Source organism: Aulonocara sp. 'chitande type north' Nkhata Bay, linkage group LG14 (genome assembly GCF_057382095.1).
Source record: "Aulonocara sp. 'chitande type north' Nkhata Bay isolate Kocher_YH1m ecotype deep benthic linkage group LG14, A_spYH_male_GT1.1, whole genome shotgun sequence".
NCBI classification, from domain to species: Eukaryota; Metazoa; Chordata; class Actinopteri; order Cichliformes; family Cichlidae; genus Aulonocara; species Aulonocara sp. 'chitande type north' Nkhata Bay.
The window spans coordinates 24476813-24502249 of record NC_141357.1 but is presented as its reverse complement, the minus strand read 5'-3'; the positions used below and the strand labels follow the sequence as shown (position 1 = coordinate 24502249).

The window sequence follows — 25437 nt, the reverse complement described above, 5'->3', positions numbered from 1 at the left end:
GACCAAGCGGAGCGCCTGATGACTTCAGCTGATAAGGTTTTCAAGGAGATGGAGACGAACGGCAGGAGGCTGAGGGAGAAAGAGGGAGAGAGCGACCTCAAGGGGACAAAGTGTCAATTACACTTAGTTTGATGTGACGTGTGGTTAACCTAGAAGTCAGCAGTCAGCCTCAGAGGCATGTCTGCAAGAGTAAGTAAAAAAAAAAACCCCCACACACCATCTTCTCCACAGAGCAGGAGTAAGCATCCACAGCACACCCTGTAGCGCTCCTCGAACTCCTGCTTATTGGAAAGAAGGGCAGCACCTGAGGCACGACAGCTCTCACGGTTGCCAAACAATCAAGTTTATTACAGTTAACTAAAGATAAAATGAGTGTTCTGTTTGTGTTGTAATAACTGACAAACAATTCACACTTCACTTTTATTAAACCAAGACGCTCACTTTTATGTAGTTTCACTTCACGAGGTACATCTATTCAATGACTCATTAGTACAAATATCTAATCAGTGAATCAGGTAGCAGCAACTCATAGCATTTAGGCATGTAGACATGGTCCAGATGACCTGCTGAAGTTCAAGCTGAGCATCAGAATGAGGAAAAAAGGTCTGACAACAACAACCACGCCACATTCAACTGACTTTGAACGTGGCGTTGTTGCTATCAGAAGTCAGAGGAAAATAGCCAGGCTACTTTTTAGACCAGGAAACATTTCCTAGTCTAAGGAGTTGTAATTTTTGCTGCGACATTCCGACGGTAGAGTGAGAATTTCGATCCTTCCTGCCAGGTATCGATGGTTCAGGCTGCTGCCGGTGTAATGGTGTGGGGGATATTTGTTTTGGCACATTTTGGTCCCCTTAGTACCAACTGAGCATAATTTAATGCTGCAACCTACTTGAGTATTCTAGCTGACCATGTCCATCCCTTTATAACCACAGTGCACCATCTTCTGATGGCTGCTTGTCACATACTGACGGCTCCAGTTAAAGGCAATTTTATTTCAAACATTTTTAACAAGACACGGTGTGCAGTATCCTCCCTGTATCAGTGTCTAAAACATTCATCTGTGTTTTTTCCACAGTGTCACAGCAGATCACACTTTCATTGGCTGCCTGTAAATCTTTACAAGTGGTTAGAAGTTATTTGATTGATAGTCTAAACTACCAGAACGAACAACAATGAAGTAAATAAAAATCAGGAGAGAAAATTGCTGCTAAAGATTTAAAATGAAGAAGTCTAATATTTATCTTGCTCTAATTTTAAATGTTATATGCTCAACTTCACCATTTTTAATATGTAAAATATGTATGTATGGATCAGTGGAAACATCATCGGTTTCCCAAACAGACCAGCAGCTGGCTAATCAGCTTATATTCAGTGAAGTTGAACCCTTTTCTTGCTGTATGTCCTTTTGAGGAGCGGATGCTTACTTTGATGAAAACACCTTCAATAACTGAGACCACATCCTCGGAAACGATGAGCGAAGTGAGATGAGGATGTATGAACTGGTGCTGCGGTAGATCCCCATGTACTAACGAGAAGTGAACGAACAAAACACGGTGTGTTTTCCAGATATTAATTCTTTAAACACAGGGAAAAAAATCCTAAGCATTTTAAAATATTTACAATGTAACGAAGATCTGGCATGAAGTCTGACAGACAAAAACTGTACATCAGGAGTAATGAGCAACACTGGTTTGAGTGGACTACATCGAGCTGGGCCCGATGGCATCGCTGAATTCCTTTTGTAAGGATACGTCATGATACAAGAACGTCCACATAGAAAAATATGTGTGTGTGAAGTCTAACAAATCTATACATTGCATAAAAACAACAGAAATATTCTAGTGAGTCGGCTTTCAAGTAGGTGGTTATAGAAAACGTTCAGTACTACGATAGAAAAGGTGCCTTTAGTTCGAAGGTGTCAACTTCTACTCCACAAAGCACAGAAGAGGAGGAGGAGGTGCATTGCTTTCCAAAGATTCAAGTGTTCATCGAGGTTGTTCTGTTTAATAGTTTGAATTTTTTCCTTTCCCCTCTCACAAGTTCGGGGTCTGAGTTCAGAAGCTTGTTATCGACACTTTTCATACTTTGAAAAGGAGGTAATTCTTAGGTGAAGGTTAGAAGATTAACTTTAACTTATCATCTCCTTACTAGTCTGACTGCTGTCCTGTGTATTCAACTTAAAAATAAAAAAAATAATAAAACAAAACAAAAATCTGTACATTTTACATGTTCAGGCAAATATCAATAAAACACTTACATAATTATTCTTGGAGAAACAACATTATCTACAGCCTCACTATTCATTCAGGGGCATTCAGGGAGTGTAGACAGCAGCAGCATCCTCGTATGGGGTGTGGTGGGGGTAGCGTATGTCAAGCTCATGCTTTAAGCTAACAAATGCAGACCATAAATCCTTAAATAATAGGTTTGGACACTAAACGGTAAACATTTTTCCAATGGCAGCAAGAATAATGAGTTTAATGTAAATGATAATCTTTGTCATTTATCCAAACACAAAAACAAAACAAAAAATATTGCAGCAAGATAAATCCTAAAAGTTGGCAATACAAACTTTAAAAAGAGTGTAAAGAAATAGTATTTTTTGGGTGGTGGTGGGGTGAGTGCGTTAGGTTCTCTTACTGCCCAGTCTCTTGAAAACACTGATAGCTTTAACGTCCATCTGGGCCCCCGCGGACTCTCCTCCCATTCCAGCTCCTCCGGTGCTGCTGCTCACCTTGGAGCTTGCTACAGTCGTCCTCTCCTGGGCTCGGGATCTGGTGCTGGTCACTCTGTTGTCCTGTGTGTCAGCGGGTGTCTGCGACACACTGGTGTTTGAGTGTGTTGCGGGGGGCTTGCCCAGTCTCTGAAGAACACTAAGCTTAGCAGGGGGGAGACCATTCGGGGAAGGTGAGGAGGAGGTGGGTGTATCAGAGGGAGGTAGTTTGAATTTGCCGCCGAGGCGCCGCAGGGTGATGGGGGGCGCTTTTATCGCAGACTCTTTCTTCTGGAGAGAAGGAGGTTTCTTGAGGACGCCAGCATACTGGAGGACAGAGCCTTCTCCATCGCTGTCGTCCTCGTTTTCACCTGCGTTTCCAGCTCTCTGCTCGTCTGCAGCTTCTTCCCCTCTGTCGAGGCGGCTGAACACGCCGGTCGGCTGCAAAAATATGAGCGCTATGAGCTCAGAACTCATCTTTAAGATGCAGAACGCTGTTAATGTACATCGACAGGTCTCACCTTGTTACCGCCTGTTGTCGTATCCGCCTTCGATTCAGCTCCGAGTCTCGCAAACACAGACGTGCGTTTCAAACCTTCATGAAGAGAAGAGCAAATAAGCAAAATAAATATTTTTTTCCAACAAAACTAATCAGCAAAAAAGTAAAGAAGCTCTGCAACATACAGATTACAGTGGAAGAGAGAAGGTGAAGAAATATTTGTCAGTACCACCGCTCTGTAGTTGTTCTTTAAAGTCTGTTAGTTTACCTTTGCTCAGTTTCTGTTATTCTGCCATGAATTTGTATTGAGCGTTGTTATAGTCGGTGTATGACTTATTCGATTGTGCAAAATGTAGCCTATGTGCTTCTGAATGTTTACACAAAATATTAAAAATTACATGTTGGAAATTTTGACAGTATTCTCCATACATGTAATATGTTGAGAATTTTTGCTTTTATTTTGAAAACTCTAACTAAAGTCACACTGATTAGACTGAAACAAACATTTGATTTGTTTTTTTCTTGCCTACAACAATGTAAATGTAAATTTTAACAGTATTTGTATCTGCCTAGAAAAATATTTTGATCAACTCCTGTTGTTTTAAGTCAGCTAAAAAAAACCTCTTTTACTTTAATTGCTAACATGACAAACCAGTTAAAGCTGGGATAGGCAGTAGACACTGGCAAACATCCCAAGTTAACTTAAGTGGTGTGAAAGGAAACAATAGACTTCTTCTGTTTTCAGACTCTGAAGCCTTTCTTTGAAAGGGCGTTCCTGTTGGCTGTGTGGCCATATCGCTTCAGGTGGTGGAAAGCTTGATTCAGTGGTGGTAAATCCCACAGGAAGCATTTGCAACAACTGTAAACGCCGCAAAGTAACTGAACCAGACAAAAAAGCTGCCTCAAAAAAGGCATTGAAACGTGTGCCAACACTGACCTGGTCTTGTCACAGAAAGGAGTTACACCCAATTGCTAATAATTACTCTATCTGGAGTACACCATTCTTCTAAGCTGCAAACTTGATTTTCCGGTGAGTTCAATGGGCTGCGGTGGTTTGTTAGATTGTGTCGGTACATTTATCATGAAAGCATGATTTTCACTGCAGCTTTTACAGGTATAAAAGTGACATTTCCTTCATAAATTTAGAGAAAATGTCTTGAAGCTGAATGACTGATGTGTAACACAATCCAAATGCAAGCTCATGCCAGGGAGGAAAAATCAGAAGAGCAAAAAGAAGTAAAATTTGGTTAATGTGAGACAAACGGGGGGAAAAAAAGAAGTGTGAGGGGGAATTTTATTGGCAGAATGAGCAGGATTAGTAAAAACAAGGGCAGACGGTGAGGGTCAAACAGACTCTGATCATCAGCACCTGATCAATAGTTGTAATTTTTAGGAGGGAGACTCATTAGAGCTTCAGGTTTGATTAGTTGTTGTGAGTAACGCGTTAGTTAGGCGAGCTGTTGGTGAGGCCACCTCATCAGGCCTACCTTTCTTGGCCTGCTGGGCCAGGATTCGGCGTGTGCGAGGAGTGGTGCCCTTGGGCATGTTGATGATGTACTTGCCTTCCATCTCAGCTGTTACGCGGCGACGCTTCACTACAGGCAGACCGTTCCCCTCGTCAGCTGGTTGGCGTATAACTGACAACAAATTGTGGAGCACATAAGGAACAAACATGAGTAAAAAGAGGGCTTTCCTGGCTTCAGGGAAACAGGAAACAGGGGACGGATGGGGTGAAACACAAACATACGTTTATTTAATCTACCTGCTTTGTTACTCTTGTTTGCTTGCGTGTTGGACACTGTGACGGAGAGGCGGTTGTCAGGCCGGCGGGCTGGCGTGGCTGGTGGAGAGTCATGGCTCAAAGCATTGGCTATCATGCGTGTCGCAGCTGAGGAACAAAATAAAAGATTGTTACAATCTTACTTCTTAAGTCTATACGCTTTATTTTGTACCAAAGAGGTGAAAGACGGATGGGATTCACACTTTCACAAAACAAGAGTAACCAGAAAAATGTTCAGAGGGAGATGAATACTAATTTAAGAAAATCTTAATAAATGAGGCGCCGCGTATGGATGCCCTGGTGCTTCAGTGCGTTACTTCTGTTTTGTTTTTGTGCATAACTTCTGTGTCTGGGCACTCCTCTGGATATTCTTACACCAGAGAAGAGCTTCTTAACTACAGGACTACAACACCTGTGGATTTACTTCCAATATTTGTCGCATCTGCGGCAGATTTACTGCAGACTCTGATCAGGAAAGTGAGACGCTGAAAGAGAGGAAAGCGAGCCGGCGCACTCGTGCGTCTGAGGAGACGTGGACTGCGAACTGCTCTTCCTGGGATCTTCCTTTCCAATGTACGCTCACTCAGCAATAAGATAGACGAGCTGGCCCTGATGAGAAGCATGAACAGAGACTTTGCCTCCTCCTGTGTCTTATGTTTTACGGAGTCGTGGCTCTGCGAGGACATCCCGGACTGCGCGCTCAAGCTGGAGGGCTTTCATCTGCTGCGCGCGGACCGGCAGGCCTCTCTCTCTGGTAAGACCAAAGGTGGAGGTGTCTGCTTCTACATTAATAGTGGCTGGTGCACAGATGTAACAGTGATTGCTCAGCACTGCTCTTCCTCTCTGGAATACCTTTTTATTCACTGCAAACCGTTTTATTCTCCGCGGGAGTTTGCTTCATTCATCCTGGCCGCTGTTTACATCCCGCCAGATGCAGATGTGCAGGCAGCTCAGTGCGCACTCGCGGAGCAGATACTGCACATGGAGCGGACATTCCCGGACTCTCTCATCATTGCTCTTGGGGACTTTAACAAAGCCAATCTGAGCCATGAGCTTCCCAAATACAAGCAGTATATTAAATGCCCGACCAGAGAGGAGAGGACATTAGACCACTGTTACAGCACGATCAGCGGGGCCTATCGTGCGGTGCCCCGCGCTTCACTCGGACTTTCTGACCACGTCATGATCCACCTAATCCCCGCGTACAGACAGAGGCTGAAGCTCTCCAAACCTGTCGTGAGGACAAAAAAAACTGTGGAGCAACGAGGCTGTGGAGGAGCTTCGCACGTGTTTGGAGTCTACAGACTGGGACACAATGAAGGCTGCTTCTAACAGCTTGGACGAGTTTACGGACACTGTCACCTCCTATATCCACTTCTGTGAGGACAGCATTGTGCCATCACGCACCAGGGTGAGTTATAACAATGACAAACCCTGGTTTACTCCTAAACTCAAAAAGCTGTGGCTGGAAAAGAGAAAGGCGTTCAGAAGCGGAGACAGGGACTGCTACAGAGAGGCCAAGTACAGGTTCACTAAAGAAGTGGACGTTGCTAAACATCAGCACTCTGAGAAGATGCAGCAGCAGATCTCAGAGAATGACTCGGCCTCTGTGTGGAAAGGTTTTAGGAATATCACCAACTACAAGCCTAAAACCCCCCACTCCACTGATGACTTGCTCTTGGCCAACACCCTCAACGACTTCTACTGCCGTTTTGACGAGCCATCAGGCAGCCTTCACACCTCCAACGGCCCCAACAATAGAGACACTTTGGACACTCATTCCCCCACCTCTCCCCCCTCCATAGAGCCATCACCACCTTCAAACTGTTCACCTGCAACACCCCCCTCCTCACTCCACACAAAAGAGGATTTCACACCACCTCCTCCCACCACAACTCTTCATATTCATGAAGCAGGTGTGAGGAAGCAGTTTAAGAGTCTGAATGCTCGGAAAGCTCCCGGCCCAGACGGTGTGTCTCCTGCCACCCTCAGACACTGTGCAAACGAGCTGGCCCCAGTGTTTTCTGGCATTTTCAACTCCTCACTGCAGGCATGCCATGTGCCTGCCTGCTTCAAGTCCTCTACCATAATCCCTGTCCCCAAGAAACCTAGGATCACTGGACTAAATGACTACAGACCCGTAGCTCTGACATCTGTGGTCATGAAGTCTTTTGAGCGCCTGGTTCTCTCCCATCTCAAGACCCTCACGGCCCCCCTCCTGGACCCCCTGCAGTTTGCATACAGAGCCAACAGGTCTGTAGACGACGCCATCAACATGGCCCTACACTTCATCCTGCAGCATCTGGACTCCCCAAGAACCTACGCCAGGATCCTGTTTGTGGACTTCAGCTCTGCCTTCAACACCATCCTTCCAGACCATCTCCGAGGCAAGCTTTCCCAGATGAATGTGCCTGATCCCATCTGCCGGTGGATCACTGACTTCCTGACGGACAGGAAGCAGCATGTGAGGCTGGGAAAGAATGTCTCGGACTCCCGGACCATCAGCACCGGCTCCCCTCAGGGCTGTGTTCTTTCTCCTCTGCTCTTCTCCCTGTACACCAACTGCTGCACCTCCACCCACCAGTCTGTCAAGCTAATCAAGTTTGCAGATGACACCACCGTTATTGGACTCATCTCGGACGGGGATGAGTCTGCCTACAGGAGGGAGGTTGAACGTCTGGTGTCCTGGTGCAGCCACAACAACCTGGTGCTGAATGCCCAGAAGACAGTGGAGATTATTGTGGACTTCAGGAAGCACACAGCTCCACTCCCCCCCATCATCCTGACTGACACCCCCATCACCTCTGTGGACTCATTCCGCTTCCTGGGTACCACCATCACCCAGGACCTGAAGTGGGAGCCCACCATCACCTCCGTCATCAAGAAAGCCCAGCAGAGGATGTACTTCCTGAGGCAGCTGAAGAAATTCAACCTGCCAACACGGACGATGATGCAATTCTACACTGCAATCATCGAGTCCATCCTCACCTCCTCCATCACCGTGTGGTACGCTGGAGCCACTATCAGGGACAAACAGAGACTGCAGCGTGTTGTGCGCTCTGCTGAGAAGGTGATTGGCTGCAGACTCCCATCTCTGCAGGACCTGTACACCTCCAGGACACTGCGGCGTGCAGCCCGGATCACAGCTGACCCTTCTCACCCTGGACACAGTCTGTTTGACCTGCTCCCCTCAGGCAGGAGGCGCCGGTCCATTCGCACCAGAACCTCTCGCCATAAGAACAGTTTCTTCCCCTCTGCTGTTGGACTCATGAACAATAACCGTATAACTGTTCCCACCACTAACACATGACCCTACGCTGTGTTCACAGCATCATTCCATGTTTGGCACTGAACACCACCTGCACTCATGTATATACCTATCTACTTACCTATAAGAATAATTCTTATTCTTTTATTTATTTATTTATTTTTCATGTCTGTTTAAGCGTAATTTATGACAGTATGTTTGCACTGAAGCACCGCAGCAATTTCCTAATGTTGTAAACCTGCTCAACATTTGGCAATAAAACCCTTTCTGATTCTGGAAGAATTAAGGAAAAGAAAAGACTTTTGGCCCTGGACCGAAAGCTAAAGTTAAAGCAACCCTAAGATAAGGTTATTTTGGGGACTTTTTGGGCCAGTAAAAGTCTGCTCTCCTCTCTTGGTGAATCCAAAAATAACATGTTGAACACTACAAAGCCATTTTTGGCTGTTCCCTTTTTCACAAGGGGTCGCTGCAGCAGGCAGCTCCACATGTTTGATTTGGCAGTGTTTTTAAACTGGTTGCCATTCTGAAGCAACCCCAAAGGAATGTGCGTCTCCTCCTGAGGTCGAACTCCGGATCTTTCACTCGTTAGGTCATCTTTTCCTTAACGTAAACAGCTTCAACCGCCTGATTACATTTGCTTCTTCAGTTCTGAATCATGGCAGGTGAAATGATTACGCACATAGATGTGTGCGTAATTCCCGCTGACATACCACATTACAGTGGAATAGATGATTCATAATGCCTCTGGCCTGGCTCATTAATGGGTCAAACAGCTGGGTCACTGTCTGACCTCCGTAGTGACTTGAGTGATTTCGATACAACCAGAACTTACTGCTGGAAAATTTTGCTCACCGCTGAACAAATGTCGGCCATTTAACTCCAGTTAGAACAAAAACTCAAAGAAAATCTGAACACTTCTAATAAAGTCTATGAAGGTTCTCAGTCATCCAAATCAAATCAAATCAAATCACTTTTTATTGTCACATCACATGTGCAGGCACACTGGCACAGCACATGCGAGTGAAATTCTTGTGTGCGAGCCCCACAAGCAACAGAGATGTGCAAACACAACAACACAAACGAGCAAAATACAAGAATGGCCAACCTGAAACTAATAAATATATGTACAATATATAATAGTGTATGCATTTCTGGATGTGTATACTAAATATTTTCCTACGTGTGTGTGTGTGTGTGTGTGTGTGTGTGTGTGTGTGTGTGTGTGTGGTCATCGTAGTCAAAGGAGCTTGCAAAGAAAAGCGTCTGGACTTCTTTAAGTTACTTGAAGACGTTTCACCTCTCATCCGAGAAGCTTCTTCAGTTCTAAGGTCAAATGGTGGAGAGTCCCAGATATAAACCTAGTAGGAGTATCCCCCCACAGAGGGACAAAAGGACCTCCTGATGATCCTCTAATCGCCTGAGCCAAGGTGTGAAACTGGTTGTGGGTCCCAATCAGCCAGAGTTTCGGGTGAGCTCATTGTGAAACCTGGCCCCACCTTATCATGCGAATTCCTGAGGTCTGATGGCCCAGGATGTGAGTGGGCGTTAAGACGTCTGGGGAGGGAACTCAAAACTGGATTATAGATGGCAGAGAGTTGGTGTCGTAAACCCCCGCCTCTGTTCAAAGATGGTCGCTCACAGTGGACATAGATGGCTTCTTTCACTCCTCTTTCAAACCATCTGTCCTCTCTGTCCAAAATGTGAACATTGGCATCCTCGAAAGAGTGACCCTTGTCCTTAAGATGCAGATGGACTGCTGAGTCTTGTCCTGTGGAGGTGGCTCTTCTATGTTGTGCCATGTGCTTGTGAAGTGGCTGTTTGGTCTCTCCAATGTAGAGGTCTGAGCATTCCTCGCTGCACTGTACAGCATACACCACATTGTTAAGTCTGTGTTTAGGCGTTTTGTCTTTCGGGTGAACCAGTTTTTGTCTGAGCGTGTTGCTGGGTCTGAAATGCACTGGGATGTCATGCTTGGAGAAAACTCTCCTGAGTTTCTCTGATACACCGGCTACATAGGGGATGACAATGTTGTTGTGTCTGTCCTTCTTATCCTCCCTCGCTGGTGTCTGGTCTTCTTTTCTGTGCCTCTTTGCTGACTTTATGAATGCCCAATTAGGATAGCCGCATGTTTTGAGTGCTTCCATTATCCTTTCCCACCATTTGACCTTAGAACTGAAGAAGCTTCTCGGATGAGAGGTGAAACATCTTCAAGCAACTTAAAGAAGTCCAGACGCTTTTCTTTGAAGCTCTTTTGACTTCTAATAAAGGCTCATACTTTACAAAATAAATTAACATGTCATTACTTACGGGTGTTGGCAGTTCTTCTGAGCTCAGCTTGAACACTGGTCTGTCCTGATGAGATGGCCTCAGTTGCCATTTTGCACATGTCCTTAGAAAACAGAGCAGGAAAACAAAGTGTTGAGTGAAATCTGCACCTAATGCTGTAATTTTAAAATAAACCCTAGCGCTAGCATATAGGCGTGGCTATTTTAAATCAGTACACGATTATATTGTCTGTAGACTTCTGGACAAACACAATTGTTAACAGTGAATAATTTTCAGCTTTTCATAACATTAAAAGATCAAGTCTGGCTCACCTGCCTGTAGACCTGCTTGGCATGTTTAAGAATGGCAATGATGTCCCCAATTACAGTAATGCCGAGGTCCATCATGATGTCTTTACTGAGGTCCATTAACATGTTCTTCTGAATTCTGCCGAGGATTAAATAATCAGGACAAACAATGAGAGCATTAATAAAGTGCACATGATCACAGCATGAATGTGTTCACGAGGCCAAAATGTCTTTACCTGTTGTCTACGAAGGAAACAGCATATGTGACAGCCAGACCAGCTGGGATCCCTGCATCCTTAAAAAACTGAATCCACTCTGAGGTGGCTTAAAAGAAAAATGGAAAGGTTGAAACATTAACCACCAAACAACTTAAGCAGAATCAAACACGGGTCTTTATAAATAAACAATGCCACAACTACAGTTGCAAGTAATGAGTTCTTTACTTGTTGATTTTTTAAAGTCTACAGTGTCACTGCTCCAGTTTTCTTTTGTTAAGAACAGAAAAATTGGGAACCAAAAGACAACAGCAATAACCAAAACTCCTGGCCAAGTTGCCCACGAATTCCACAGGCTGTGATCACACTAAGTGTAATGTGGGACCGTTCAAAGTAATACTATAGTGTAACAAGACGCCAGCGGGAGACATAAACCATCAGAGACAGCAGCATACTGATGTCTAATACATGCTGACCGTGACCAGCTGGAGGTTATTTATAACCCCACATTTGAACAGTCCTGTGGCTGCAGGAGCAGATAAACTGTGAAGGAAGCACAACAGCTGCCACAACAATGGCTATACCCGACGTGAAACTCGGCCACGCGGAGACACGGACGGCGAATAAACTGGCATAGCACTTAGAAGCAAATCAGAGATAGACTATTTAAAAATCATTTAGTTTTAACAGATTGAGGACAAAGCGGAGTGGTAGATGACCCGGAGCTGGTAGGCTAACGTTAGCATTAGCGGCGAGACAAGTTGGACGATTCAGAGGTTAAACTGGCCACTAATCTAGGACACAGTTCCCCCTTACGATTGTTTTCCCACTAAAGATTAAATCACACATTTCAGAGAGCGACACAAAACTCAGTAACACGGTTGTTTGTCCTAGCACTCTGTGTTAGCATTGTGTGAGCGGCTCCAGTAGCCGCGAATAAAAGCTGTTCCGCGGGGATCGCTGTGAACCCAAACGCTCGTAAACATTAAAGACGAGGTGCCAGTGTTAATATCTGACGAAGTACTGCTGAAATAATTTAAATCAACCATTTGTTAACACCGGCTAGCCGGGCCTTTGTGCTCTCACCTGTTGTCACGGACGCCATGTTCACGACTGTGTGGTGACGTCAACCGCATGCAGAAAGATCCCCAACTTCCGGCGGATCCGGAAACATTTCGGTCGGAAAGTTTTCAGTCTGGGACGCTAGAGAGCGACGAAGACCGGAAAATCACACAAATCACTGCCAACATCAGGTGATGTTTGCTTTAATTATTTATAGGAAAATCAAAAATGCATGAATTAAGAAAAATAATCAAACCTAGAGTTTTACTTGAGCATGCTACATGACATTGCTGTTTTTATGTTGCATTGCTGTGAAAAAGTATGTGCCCCCTTCCTGAGTTATTTTTTATTTGTATATTTTCTGACTTACATATTTTAGATCATCAAACAAATTCTAACATTAGCCAAAGACGTAAATGGTTGTCTTTCTCTCTGTTAGCCTGTGTCATTCCCCATAAACCACATTTCTGGAAAGCTGAGTCAGCCACACCCAGCCAGGATTTCTTCCAGACTGGTTGAATCAAGAAATCACTTAAAAGAATCTTTTTCACTGTCTGACAAAGTGAAGAAGGATAAATGATCTCAGAAAGCAACACGTCATGCCACACTCAAAAAAGCCTCAAGAACGTCTTTGACATCTATCTGTCTGGAAAAAGTTACCAAGTGGTGAAACTTCACAGAACTGCCCAGCCTACTAAAACCACTGCATGAGTGCATCAACACATCCAGGTGATCACAAAAGACCCAGAATAACATCTAAAGTACTGCAGGCATCACTTGAATCAGTTAATGTCAGAGTTCATGATTCAACAATGAGAAAGAGACTGGGTAATAAAAGGGCATCCATGGGAGAGTTATAGGGAGAAAACCACTGCTGAATAAGGCTCATTGCGTCTTTGACAAAAAATATCTGGATGATCTCCAAGACTTTTGGCAAAATATTTTGTAGCGTGATGAGACAAAGGGAGAATTACTTGGAAGGTTTGAGTCCCATTACATATAGATATACATACTTAGGTTATTTAGCAAAACACCAGCAAATCCACCTCTGAATGGCTCAAAAATAATGAAATGAAGGTTTTGGAATAGCCTTGTCAAAGTCTGGGCTTAAATCCTATTGAGAAGCTTTTGCATGACCTTGAACAAGGCTGTGTATGCTTGAAAACCCTCAATTTTGGCTGATTTAAAACACTTCTCCAAAGAAGGGTGAGACAAAACTCCTCCACAGTGATGTGAATGATTCATTGCAGTTATCACAAATGCTCCATTGCAGTTCTTGCTGTCGAGGGGTGGCACAACACAATAAAGGTTTAGGGTGTAGTTATTTTTTCACACAGGTTCAGGTAGGTTTGAATAGTTTTTCCATTGATGAATTTAATAATTTAGTCATAAATAATGTAAACTGCATTTTGTATTTAACTGGGTTACTTTTTTTTCTTTTTTTGAATGATGTGAAAAAAAAAACACACATCATTGTTTGAACTGCTCCAGGCCACTGCTGATTGTTCATATGCAATAATGACACTCATATAACCTAACCTTTGCTGATTGGTTTGGATAAGTCCATGCCTTTCTACAGCCTCACAGTGGAGCCCAGTTTTGATGTCCATTCAGGTAACCAAAACCTGATTCTTTGTTCAGTGAATGACTATAAATGACAGCCAGTGACCGTCACTTTAAGTTTGAGGGCTGTCGCTATTTGAATTTTACTACTTACCTACGTTTGAAAATAAGCATTTTTTTTTTTTTAGCAGATATGGAGCAACAGGCCTCACCTGCAGCAGCAGAAGCAAAAATACATCCGGAGTGAAGTCTCTGACCACTTGATGGAGATAAGTATTCACTTTCTGTTTATCAGTGCTTTGTCTTCATCCTTCTAATTTCAAAAATGAAACATGAAGTGCCCTCACCCAAACAAAAAAATAATTAAAAAAAGCCAAAAGGCACTATAAAGCTCTGCACAGCTCAGATAAGTAACATAGACATTTTACACACAGTTAATATACAGATTAATGAAAAACATTAATAAATAAGCATTTTTATAAGTCTTTTTTTATAATCAATTTATTATACTCTTACAAGTCACTGGGTATGAGGAAAACCACAAGTTAAAAGTCGTGGGGTTGTTTTAAATTCTGATTTGAGCTTTAAACCTCACATTAATTCCATCAGTAAGACATCTCAGGAATACATCCAAGATAAAACCCTTCCTGATATACTCTGACTCTAAAAACCTTGTTCTTGTATTCATGTCCAGTGGAACTGCTGTGCTCTTTTTTTCTGGACATCCCAAAAAGATTATCCAAAACTCTCCTGCAACGTTATTAACTAAAGGAAAAAAAAATAACTGGGAGCAGATCAGTCCAGTTTTAGCAGAGCTACACTGGCTTCCAGTATCTCACAGCACATCTCATTGACTTTTGACTGACTCTTACATATATGTATATAAAATCCTAAATGATCTTGGACCTTCTTATATGTCTGAAAGTTGGCTACTCTGTCCCTACTCACTCTTCAACCCTTTAATCCCAAATTGCTGGCAATTTAATCCTCCTCACAGAGAAGAACCCCTTTGAACCTCTATATGTGAGACTGGGATGTACAAATAAACTGAATTTTGAGACTTGCCAGTGACCCTTTTGCATATTGCATTTCATAAATACATTGTACTCTTCTATCTGCATATTTCTGTAAATTACAGGAATTTAAACACAGAGTAAACAAAGCGTTACAACATGTTATTTCATTAATGTAAGCAAAATGTTATCTGGTTGGAGCTTGTTAAATGTAAGGATTTTTTGTGACAGTAGACATCAGATTGGTTTAACATAACAAGATAGTACAGCATATAATACTTAATGTCCAAAGAACTGTGATGGATATTTTTTTATTAATATTATTATTATTATTATTTTTACATTTTGTGGAATGTATGAAAATAATCATCAGGATAAAATATAAAGAAAAGAAACTGCAGTTCAGAAAAATGATAGATACATGCACTTTTCAGGTTCTTGCTCAACTTCTGCAGTCTCGACTCAAGTAAATCTTTTAAGGAGCTCAAAAAGAGCAAAACAAGTGTAAAAAAAACACAAGAGAAGTGCACCTCAAGATATGTTATTTATGCAATTCTTCATAAACTGGAAAAATGTAAGGCATTTAGCCAAACCATCATTAAAGGAGACAGCTCACCCAGCTCTCATAGTCTAGAAAATGAGGGAAAAAAAAAACATAATGTAAACTTTTTTTTTAAGATGGCAAAGCCAGAGGTGGAATAACGGACACAGGAGCTCACAGAGCAGAGACCGCAAAAGTGACACGGAAAATATGTCATACACTTTTGTACTCTTCCAAGATTTAAAAAAAAAATGAAAATAAGGCTGTAAAAATAAGTAAACATTACATTTTTGTGACGTACAGAATAAATTAGGGTGATGTAAATGGACTACAAAATAGACCAGTTGATAATTTGATATCAGAGCACCTTCATGAGCACATTATGTAATAATCCATGTATCTTTAATTACATCTTTCATAGAATTTCTTCATGCCCTTCACTTCTGTACCCATATTTATTATGTATTCCAAAACTGTAACTTTCACTCACAGAAAATAGTATGAGGGTTTATTTAAAAAACAAGAAAAGATGTTGATAAAAGCAGTGGCTTTCTATAACTTTAATCTTTATGTATCATCAATATATAAATAAAAAATTATAGATTTTTTGATACATTCTCTGTGACGTTTGTCTCACACTAGATGTTATTTTAAACAATAAGGATAACGTTTAATACTGTAAGAAAACGTGTTAATTAAAGCAATACATCATCACACTTGACATATAGTAGCAGTCAGTTTGATCACTGTGTAATTTGCTACATTATGTTCATCCAAGAGGATAATAATATTGCATTTCATAACAGATGATATGAAACTGGAGCTCATATGGGAATTGTGGAAAAATAGAAATACATAGAAACATTCACCTCATCATAGAAAAATAAGAAAACTCTTTTTTGTTTTCAGTTAATGCTAACATAGCCATCGCACAGCTGGATATTTCTTCTCGTCCTTTTGTGTCACCTTTTCCAATTTACGAGCAACCCATTTGTTATTGTAACCTCACAATTATCAAAGGAAAAATAAAAACGATTTCAATTAAATCCAAAGCAAACAAATTTCATTAAAGAATGAGTCTAATATGTTGTGTGATGATCAGAGATGTAAGTGTGGAATGCAGGTACAGTACAAGGGCCCTCTGAGATCTATTTTTCCACACTTGGAGATGGAACAGGCAGTTGATATTAAACTATTACTGAGTATTCAGAGCTTCAGCTGCATCGAATTCACTGTTATCAGCTTTCGTTCAGAATACAAAATTCTGATGAGACAACCAGCGTTTTCATTTGTCTGGACCTTCGGTGACTTTTCCACCGCTCAACGGTCTCATCATTGTAGTCTAGTATAAGTAGCACCACAAAAATCTATATACATGAGAACTATTGAATATGTTTTATGCTCATTCTGACACCAGAACATATTCTCATCACATTTGCATTTGGATAGAGATCAAAAAGGCATCTCCAACATCTGTACAAACACAGTCCTTATACAACATTTAAAAAACAAAACAAAAAAAACATGAGGTCTGCCCATTTTCTGACCACCCAGAGCCACTATTTAGCAAAGATTTATACCATTAAACCAGCAATTTCTTTTCTTTTTGGAATAAACATGTTTATTAGTTGAAAAATAAAGCTTCTCATCCAGCAATAACAACAATTGATTTTTGGTTGTTTTTTTTTTTTAATCTCAGACAGGCAACATGTATTGTCGAGTATACCAGTGGATCAGCTTTAACATGATGACGCCCATCAATCAAGGCTGCAGTTATGCTTCAAACACTTTTTATCGGAAATGCGAACGCCACTGAGTGGCATGTTTACACTGGGTGTGAAATACTTTGGCCTTACAAATCAAACAGTTTAATCATCACGTTTTCATCTGAACACTTACACTTTTAATATGCGCATTGACATTCAATCACTTTTTTCCCCCTCGTTTTCTGCTAAGGAGCAAGTGGCGTTAAGGTGTCAGTAGCTTTGGGACAGACCTCACAGAGGAAAACACAAACAAAACAAAGGCATTACCACAACCTTCTAACATCATTGTCATTATAAACATACATTTAATGTAACTCGGATAGTGCTTTATATCGTTTATAAAACATAAATACACATTGACAGAGGCAGTGACATCGTGCTTCATGTTGAGGGACAGGGCAGTACTTTATAATATATATATATATATATATGTTTGTTCATTTAGAAAAATATTGATTTTACTATTTTATCTTCTTCTTCATTGACAAAAATATCCCATTTAGATCTACAGACATTCATACATCATGGTATATATACTTTTATATATATACATGTTACCTTTAACTATGTAGATGGGTATGGACTTAAATTTTTTTTCCTCGTAGTGCACAGCATGCCTCCAAAGTTGCCAAATGAAAAAAAATACAATAAGATAATGAAACAATAAGTATGCAGATATAATAGGAACATTTGTGAAGAAATCTCCCACTTAAAATGACAAAACATACAAAAATAATAATAAACGCTAACAGTACAGGAGAAAGCGGAGGTCAATGCAAAACAATTAAACACACAAACAAATATAAACATTAAAATATATAACGGTTCTTACTCAAACATACAGGGAAAAAAAATTACAAATTCACAGGCAAAGGAAAGGACGCTTTACTCCAAAACAACAGCCCACACGTTCTCCCCTTTCGTTTCCAGGTCTTGCTTTTGTGCTCACTGGCCCCGTCAACCTCAATAAAGAAAGAAATAAACGGGCCAGGTGCCTCAGAGTGGACGCACTCACAATAAACGCACCTCCGCCTCATCCCCGTTAGAGAACAGAGGAGGTACAGAGACCACTGAGCCCAATGTTTAGAGGTTGTCTGAATCACTATCCCCAAAAAAGAAAAAAAAAAGAAAAAAGAAAAAGTCTCTCCTCTAAATAAAGGCATCGGTTCACATCTGAATGAGTGTGAGCAAAACTCTGAGCTGGTGCGCTGCAGCAAACATCTTCAGTTGCTGAAAGCGATGGCGTGAATATACGCATGTCGGCCCAGGGCGATGAGGCTCTGTGGTATGGAGGTGTTTTTACTGAGGTCACCCTTCCACACAGTTGGCAAGAGAAGATTTTTTTTCTGTGTTTTTTATTTGTTTTTTTATTCTTTTTTTCTGTTGTTGTTTTGTTTTGTTTCCTTTTTTTAAAACTTTTGGTCACAAAAATCCGTCGTTAAAATGAAAGCCATCCTCTATCCGGACTCCCTCAGAGCCTTTCCTGCTTGCTTCCTTAATTCCTTAAGTCTCTCTATATCCTCACAACTGGTGTGTCTAATCTTCATTGTGTGAACAACATGAAAAATGGCTCAGCAGAAGACAGTGGCATCCATCTTGCATTTTTTTTTTTTGCATGTGTTTGTTCATCAATTATGCGTCTGTGTGCATGTTCAGAGTATTTAGCTGCTGTTCACTGTAAGGATTTGAGCAACGTGCTCCAAGAAAAGACTCTTCCGTTTGGTTGGGCTTGTGTCCATGTCCTTGTATGACAGGGTTCAAAGGGGGGCATGTTAGTTGAGCCGGCTTTCACTCAAGGTCCCAAGGGCTGGAGGGTGTCTTCGGGCTCTCGGGGGTCGAAGACTTCAGAGAGAAGGAGAAAGAGACAGAAGAGGAGAAAACAGAGATGGGTAGAGATGGGTCGCACAGCAGGTAGGCAGATGTCAGAAGATTTTTTTTTTGTGGTTTTTTTGTTAAAAAAAAAGAAAAAGAAAAAACGAGAGAAGGAAAAAGCACAAGATTTAGTGGCGGGCTGTGACACTCAGATCCTTAACTTGCCAAGTCCAAACAGCAAATGAAGAAGCAGAGGGAAGTCGAGCAGATGAACAGTTAGAGGTGAGCGAGAGATCAGCAGCCTGTCTCCCACGAGAAGAAAACCTGAACAGAGCGTCCTTCGTCCCTATTTCAGATTTGCACAAATACATTCAGCGAGAGGAAGAAAAGCATGGAAAAGGATGGGAGCACTGGAAGAGGGGCAACCGACAGAGGGAACAAGTTAGGGGCGCTTGTGCTTGTCGGAGTGATCGTGTTGTTTCTTACTCAGTCAGAGTACAAGCTTAAGAGAATTCACTGTGAATTAATCTGTTAAGCCACAGAACTTAAGATTGGCAACTTGGACTCAGTTTTCGTAACCCAGTTTTATTCACCCATAATGTCCAGTTGCGAGTGTAATAGAAAACTAAAATATAGTGAATGTTAAAGGTTAGACCTAATGTGCAACTATTTGTATGGCTCTTAATTAGGATACATTTCAGAATGTGTAAACTCATAATCCAATCAGATGTAAACCATTGGTTGTTTTTGTTGTTATTTTTTTTCTCAATCGGTGAGGCTGATCGGTACTGTGCGTGTACTTCAGCCTCTACTTCCAGCGAGAATAATGTGCATGTGTGTTAACATGTGTATGCGTGTGTCTGTCGGTCAGTCAGAGCGCCAGCAGAGAAGGCGAGTTCAGAGAATCAGACGACTGCTCGCTACTGCTGTTCCGCTGGTTGGCACTGACCCCGCAGGCTCCCTCTGGGTAGGTGAACACAAATGAAGATGTGTATGAGGTGTTGTAGCTGCCAATGGCCGCATCGTCATGGTTAACACCACCACCACCACTGTCGTTGACCATAAGGCATGGCCCACCAGGTGCTGGCTCGCTTGAGCCATAAAAAGAACTAGAGAACTCTACCTCCTGCATTATTCCAGGCTGAGGCTGCTGCTGGACTTGCTGCTGCTGTTGAACCGGAGGCTGGGACTGTGTGGAGGCAGGATGGGCTGTGTAGGCAGGAGGCAGATAGAAAGAGTCTTCCTTCACAGTCAAGCCCACAATGGAGACAGGCGGTTGTAAGGCCTGGGGAGGCAGCTGGGACTGCACTGGAGGCAGCTGTGCTGAGCCCTGCTGAGGCTGGTCCTGGTATGGGATCTTACAGTTTGCCTGGTGAGCCACCAGCACAAACTCCAAGCGCTCTTTCTCCTTCTGTAGCTCTGAGATCTCTGCCTCCAGTTCTGCCTTTGCTTCCTCCAGTACGTCTGTCTCCTGTGGGTTGGTACAGAGGATGAAAGAAAAAATGGGGGAGAAGGAGACGGGAACAAGGCAAAGGTGGGTGAAATGGGAAGAAGATGTGCAGTAGATAGAAGAAAGGAGTGTTAGGTATGCCAATCTTCTTTGTGTTTATTCCAGTAGAAATACCTCCCTGCTTCCCCTACAGCCGTATATGCAAGGTGGCTTATAGAAGAGTATGTTAATTAGGCCTTAACTACCAAAAGTACAATAGTCTCTTTTGAGGACTGTAATTGTCTTCGCTGCAGCTAAACACCCATTACCATAATCCTCTCTCTTGTACACACATGCAAGCATTTATTACCCCACCACACGATGCTATGGGAGGTAACATAAAATATGCAATTATCATCAACATTCGCTCTGAAAGCAAGAACAGGGCCAGGCTCACCGACTGCAGTCTGTCTGTAAGTTCTCGTCTGCGATTTCGGCATTTGGCAGCAGCCAGCTTGTTCCTCTCTCGACGAACACGTCTCTTTTCTTCTTCCTCGGGTGTTAGCTAAGATAAGGAAGAATACAGATTAGCTTAAAAAAAACACTGGCTATTTTAATTGACTAATTTAGCTTAAAAACACCAAATAAAGCTACATTTAATCACAGCTGACAGATAAAAGTTGCTTGTGCCTGAACAGTGAACTAGCCTTCTGCCGTTTAGTAGGTTTGTGCAAATGAGAAAATACCAAAGCAAACACCAAATACACCAATTAATTACCCACCCACCCATTAGTGTTAGCACACACCACTGCTTAACATTACAGACACAGCGTTATTACCTTTACTGGCTTCCTCGTAAACAATATACCTGCAGTGCATGTATAACATGCGAGGGTCAACAGACAAACCATTCAAGCACGCAAACTTACTAACACACCAACATCTCCATCTTCACTCACAGACTCTTCTCGTGTACGCCGAGTTCGGGCTCTGGACTGACGGACAGGGCCAGCTGCTGGCCCTGGAGTGTCTGAACTCGGTGGGGTGAATCCAGATCCCGAGGAATAACTCGGGCCTGGCATGTCAAACGGATCAACCAGTGAAGCTGGTTGGGTCATGGTCGTGGTCCCGGTGGAGCCACTCTGTCCAGAAGCCTGGGATGAGATGAGGGTTGGCTGTACCATCCACTGCAGGTCCTGACTGGTGGTGATGGCAGTGACGGTTGGCACGAATGAACCGGGCATCTCACCTCCACCACTTGTCCCTGGCCCGCTGCCCACAATGCTCAAGCCAGCACTTGCTGACACACACTCCTGAGGAGGAGATGTCGACAATTAAGTTTTATGGACCAGAGCTCAGATCAGGTAGAGCAGCAAAAAAATACAGACAGATACAGAAAAACCAGAAAAAAAAGCTGGGATCTGTGCATCAGTCCGATCACTGTAGCAAACCGGATACATTTAGTACAAACATGCACTGAAATTCTCATCAGCTGCAATAAAGATCTGCTTTAAAGTGTAAAATGATTTAAATTCAGATTTCACCTAAAACTATTTGTATCTGTTTGCTATTCTCATCTGACTGTAGATAAACTACAACAAGGTGTGAAAAACCCTCTGCTCCGAATGTGGCTGAATGTATAAAACAACAGCTGAAGAGATACTAGTATTTATCATATACTAGGAAAGTCATGCTAGGCTGCCACAAACAGAAAGAAGAATATTAACATTAATAATTTAATATGCCTGGACCCATTATGTTAACAATTACATAAAGAAAGGTTTAGGCTACCTGACGTGATACAGTTTTAAGACTCCTTAGTGATCAGACATTTTACGCCAGGGGTATCAAACTCATTTCACATTGTGGGCCACATGCAGCCCACAGACATTTAATCATACATTAAACCCCTGAAATATTTTAATATAAGAAAAACAAGTGCAGTTTTAGATGATATGACTCAGTTTTTCTAGATGATAGAGAAATTCCACTTGGGGCTTAAATTGTAAGAAATAAATCTGTAAAATTAAGGAAGAAGTTCTGTTAGCTCATTGCGCAGACTGTCCTGCAATTATAAAGCTGGAAATGTTTGTTAGTTGACAGACAGAATGTCCTCTTTTTATTTATTTATTTTTTCTATTGTAAACTTACTTTATAAATCATGCATTTCTATAGTAGACAGTGAAAAAACAGGAACATTCTGCCATTTAGCTGTTTATCTGTTACTACTTTGGTGAAGTATAAATAGCCGTGGGAGAAGTACAAAAGCCATAAAACCTATGAAAAAAAAATACAGCAGAAAATCTAAAATTTATGCACTCCTTCACATTTTCCAAAGCTGTCAAGTGGGCCAGATTAAAAACTTTTGTGGCCACTTCTGGCACTTGGGTCTTCTGTTTTACACCCCTGTTGTAGGCCTATATTACCTAGACCCAGTTTCTGACTTGTTTCCATTTCTTGATATTCATTTAACCACCTTTTCCGTGGGATTTACCAAAGAGTGGAGAAATGCTATTTGTTGTAAAGGTAGGAGCCAAAACGTGTTAAGGTAGCAGCCTTGGATTTCTCATTATATAGAGAATTTGAATTAAAAGGGTGTTCAAGGATGTTTTGTTTAACTTTAAGCAAAAAAACAACAAAAAAACTTGAAATTTACGACTGTAGGTGTTTTTATTGTTAAAATAAAAAAGACGGGCTATTAAGTTTTCCTCTGCGCCCATGTCTAAAAATAGTCGTGGAAAGCTCAAATCTGTCGCTGGTATTTTATATTTCATACTCGGGGGAGTATCGCCGTTCATTAATATTCATTTGAAAGCGCGTTCAGACGTTTGGACCGACGGCTCTGAGAGCGACCGCCTCCACCAATCGTTTTTCTCTAAACGGCGTCTCTCCCGCCTCCTTCCTCCTCCTCCCTCACACCCCCGGTGTTCCCCTTGGCAACGCGACGTAGCACTCCAAAATAGAACGGGCATTTACGTCACGGCGAGAGGAGAGCGGAGCGAGTGGAAGGAGAGAAGCGGGGCAAAGGGGCGGGGCTGCGGCACTTACGTCGGAGAGTTCCAGAGCGCTGTCAACCGCGCTGAGCACGTTGTCAACGCCGCCACCGGGGCTACAGTCAACACACAGACGTTGAATTTACATCCAGTCATCCCGGTCATTTAAGTTCTGACTGCAGAAAGACCGGATACACCAAATGTGCTGACTTGGTGTAATCGGTCTTCTGTTAGCGGTGACAGAGCCCACTGCTTCATAAGCCATAAATACGTTTATATTCTGTATATTTATACAACTGACACACCATGCAGAGTGTGTTTAAGCAAAAGCACATATCATAATTAAATGACAGGTTCATACCCAGTGATCGCGTGTCAGTCATATTGCATTTTTAAACGAATAAACAATCTGAGGTAAAAACGCTCTCCGACTTTTGTTTTCATTACATTTCCAGTCTGCTGACTGGAACTTACCTGTGGAGCACTGGTGGTCGGCGGGCTCCCGAAGGAGTCCACGGAGGAAAGGTACTGGGACTCTATAGATGGAGACGAGCTTCCACGGGAACCGCTGTCTGGGTCGCCGGGAAATCCTTGGTACATCTCCCCGGGGGGGCCGAAAGAGAACGCGACACCTGCAGGTACCGGAGAGAGAGCGATGTCACCTGCAGCGGCAGGGCAGCGGCACACACAAGAAGATTACTAAAGGAGGAGAGGTACTGTAATGAGAGAATGACTGATGTTAAACTCGGTGCACTTAACACAAGCCAGCTGGCGCTTGCTTTAAATTAGGCTGTTCTCTCATAAATGATGGCAGGCGGTTAATAAGTGGCCTGCAGCAGCGTGTTTTATGCGTTTAAACCGGTGTCAGCAGGGAAAACTGTCTTTAAGCATCTCCTATGAAGCCGTCTGAAGCGAACAGATGCTCCCGACCTACTTTAAAATAGTGCGCTTTCAAAAAGAGACTTTTGCTCTCAAACCGTTTGCGCTCACAGCCACAAAAAGTAAGCGTTTCTTACCTATGTAAGTCTTCTTGTTATTCCCCGGTGAAACGCTCTTGGTCTCTTTCCAAAAAAGTTGCATGAAGACTCTTAATCCAGTTCCCCGCTTTTAGACGGGGGAGGAAGGTCTACCAGTTCAATCTGCGAAGAAGTCCTCCCCGGTTCAGCGGTAAATCCTCTCAGTGCTCTCCGTTATCCGACCTTATCAAACGTGCAAATATACATCCATAAAGTCCGCTCACGGAACGCCGGAGGACGCTTGCTATATTATGGTGCACAGTAGCAGATCTTGTCTTATGAATGAAGCCCAGAGTAGAAGCAAGACATTTCAACGGTCTAGTCCCGCCTCGGAGTTCCGCTGACGTACATGACCATATTTGTGCCTGATGTTGTGTTTGGTATCCTTGGTGACGTTGAGGGATTCCCTCTGCCACTGAAATGGACCAGAATCTCACCTCGTCGACGGATAATAATAGACTTTCTTCTTTTTTTTTTTGGTCATATCACGGGCATGAGATATTTCTCACCGTCTGACAATTTCTGAGAGGAAATTTTAAGAAGCTCGGGGGTGATAAATATGGAAAGTATCTATTTAGGACTCTGTTTGCGTGTGTTTTGATTGGGACATTTATTTAGTCATAGCAATACATAATATTCCTATAATGTGAAGGTTTGTTACGTTGAAATCAGTGGCACATTTACCCAATTGTAATTGTTATTAGTCTGCTATATATCGGATAAACCTATAATATATATTCTGTAGATATTGTAACTGGGATAGATAAGTAACCTTTATTTATTTATTTCATTTATTTTCTTTATTTACAATATAATACGTAACCTGGAAAACACCAGAAGAAAAACAATGGATTAAGTTATGCAATACTCACAGCTCAGGACGGAATCCCGTCAACATGCGAGGGAAATCCTGCTGAAAAGTTTCTCAGGACACGCCCTCGGGAGTCCTCTGTGCTTGTGAGCCTAATGTTTTAATGAAAGGAAAGCCTCCTTTTCTTCTGTGCCTGAACACTCCTTAAACCCGAGGGCAGGTACGACGCCAAGCGAGGTTTTACGACTTTTAAAAATGTATACACCTAATCTGTTATGGATTTGAGTGTGGGCAGGACAGTCAGAGAGCACTCAGAGAGTGTCAGAACATCGGTCTTATTCACACCCCTCTCCTCCTCCTCCTCCTGAAGAAAAAAAAGG

General features: G+C 42.4%; 2 protein-coding genes across 8 annotated transcripts; both read right to left on the bottom strand.

Moving 5' to 3' along the window:
• Window positions 1-1991: 1991 nt before the first annotated feature.
• lg14h19orf47 (linkage group 14 C19orf47 homolog) lies at window positions 1992-12246 on the bottom strand. Of its 2 annotated transcripts, none has more exons than XM_086261718.1 (8): window positions 12138-12246; window positions 11073-11160; window positions 10861-10975; window positions 10571-10652; window positions 4978-5103; window positions 4703-4852; window positions 3238-3311; window positions 1992-3157 (listed from the first exon to the last, which is right to left on the bottom strand). In XM_086261718.1, exons 1-8 carry the CDS (start codon window positions 12154-12156, stop codon window positions 2630-2632), a joined length of 1182 nt encoding a protein of 393 aa, XP_086117844.1. In that variant the 5' UTR covers window positions 12157-12246; the 3' UTR covers window positions 1992-2629. The 2 variants fall into 2 exon arrangements, with proteins under 2 accessions (XP_086117844.1, XP_086117845.1); XM_086261719.1 differs by having other exon boundaries at window positions 4778-4852.
• Window positions 12247-15220: 2974 nt separating this feature from the next.
• Window positions 15221-25103, bottom strand: fosb (FosB proto-oncogene, AP-1 transcription factor subunit). Of its 6 annotated transcripts, none has more exons than XM_086261716.1 (6): window positions 24247-25103; window positions 23705-23892; window positions 21167-21550; window positions 20695-20802; window positions 19932-20279; window positions 15221-19771 (listed from the first exon to the last, which is right to left on the bottom strand). In XM_086261716.1, the coding sequence occupies exons 1-6, from the start codon at window positions 24308-24310 to the stop codon at window positions 19706-19708; spliced, it is 1158 nt and encodes a 385-aa protein (XP_086117842.1). In that variant the 5' UTR covers window positions 24311-25103; the 3' UTR covers window positions 15221-19705. The 6 variants fall into 6 exon arrangements, with proteins under 6 accessions (XP_086117842.1, XP_086117843.1, XP_086117840.1 ...); XM_086261717.1 differs by having other exon boundaries at window positions 15221-18838; XM_086261714.1 differs by having other exon boundaries at window positions 15221-20279; window positions 23705-23946.
• Between the last annotated feature and the right edge of the window lie 334 nt (window positions 25104-25437).

What these genes read in the sequence shown, in the direction of transcription:
- lg14h19orf47 (XM_086261718.1), bottom strand. An exon ending in GGCCCAGCAGGCCAAGAAAG is followed by an intron (nt 3,312 to 4,702) that starts GTAGGCCTGATG and finishes CTCTTCATGAAG; the next exon opens with GTTTGAAACGCACGTCTGTG. An exon ending in CGACAACAGGCGGTAACAAG is followed by an intron (nt 3,158 to 3,237) that starts GTGAGACCTGTC and finishes ATATTTTTGCAG; the next exon opens with CCGACCGGCGTGTTCAGCCG.
- fosb (XM_086261713.1), bottom strand. Translation starts at nt 24,310, where the DNA reads ATGCAACTTTTTTGGAAAGAGACCAAGAGCGTTTCACCGGGGAATAAC. An exon ending in CGACCACCAGTGCTCCACAG is followed by an intron (nt 21,551 to 23,704) that starts GTAAGTTCCAGT and finishes TCTCCTCCTCAG; the next exon opens with GAGTGTGTGTCAGCAAGTGC. An exon ending in TTACAGACAGACTGCAGTCG is followed by an intron (nt 20,280 to 20,694) that starts GTGAGCCTGGCC and finishes ACCAACCCACAG; the next exon opens with GAGACAGACGTACTGGAGGA.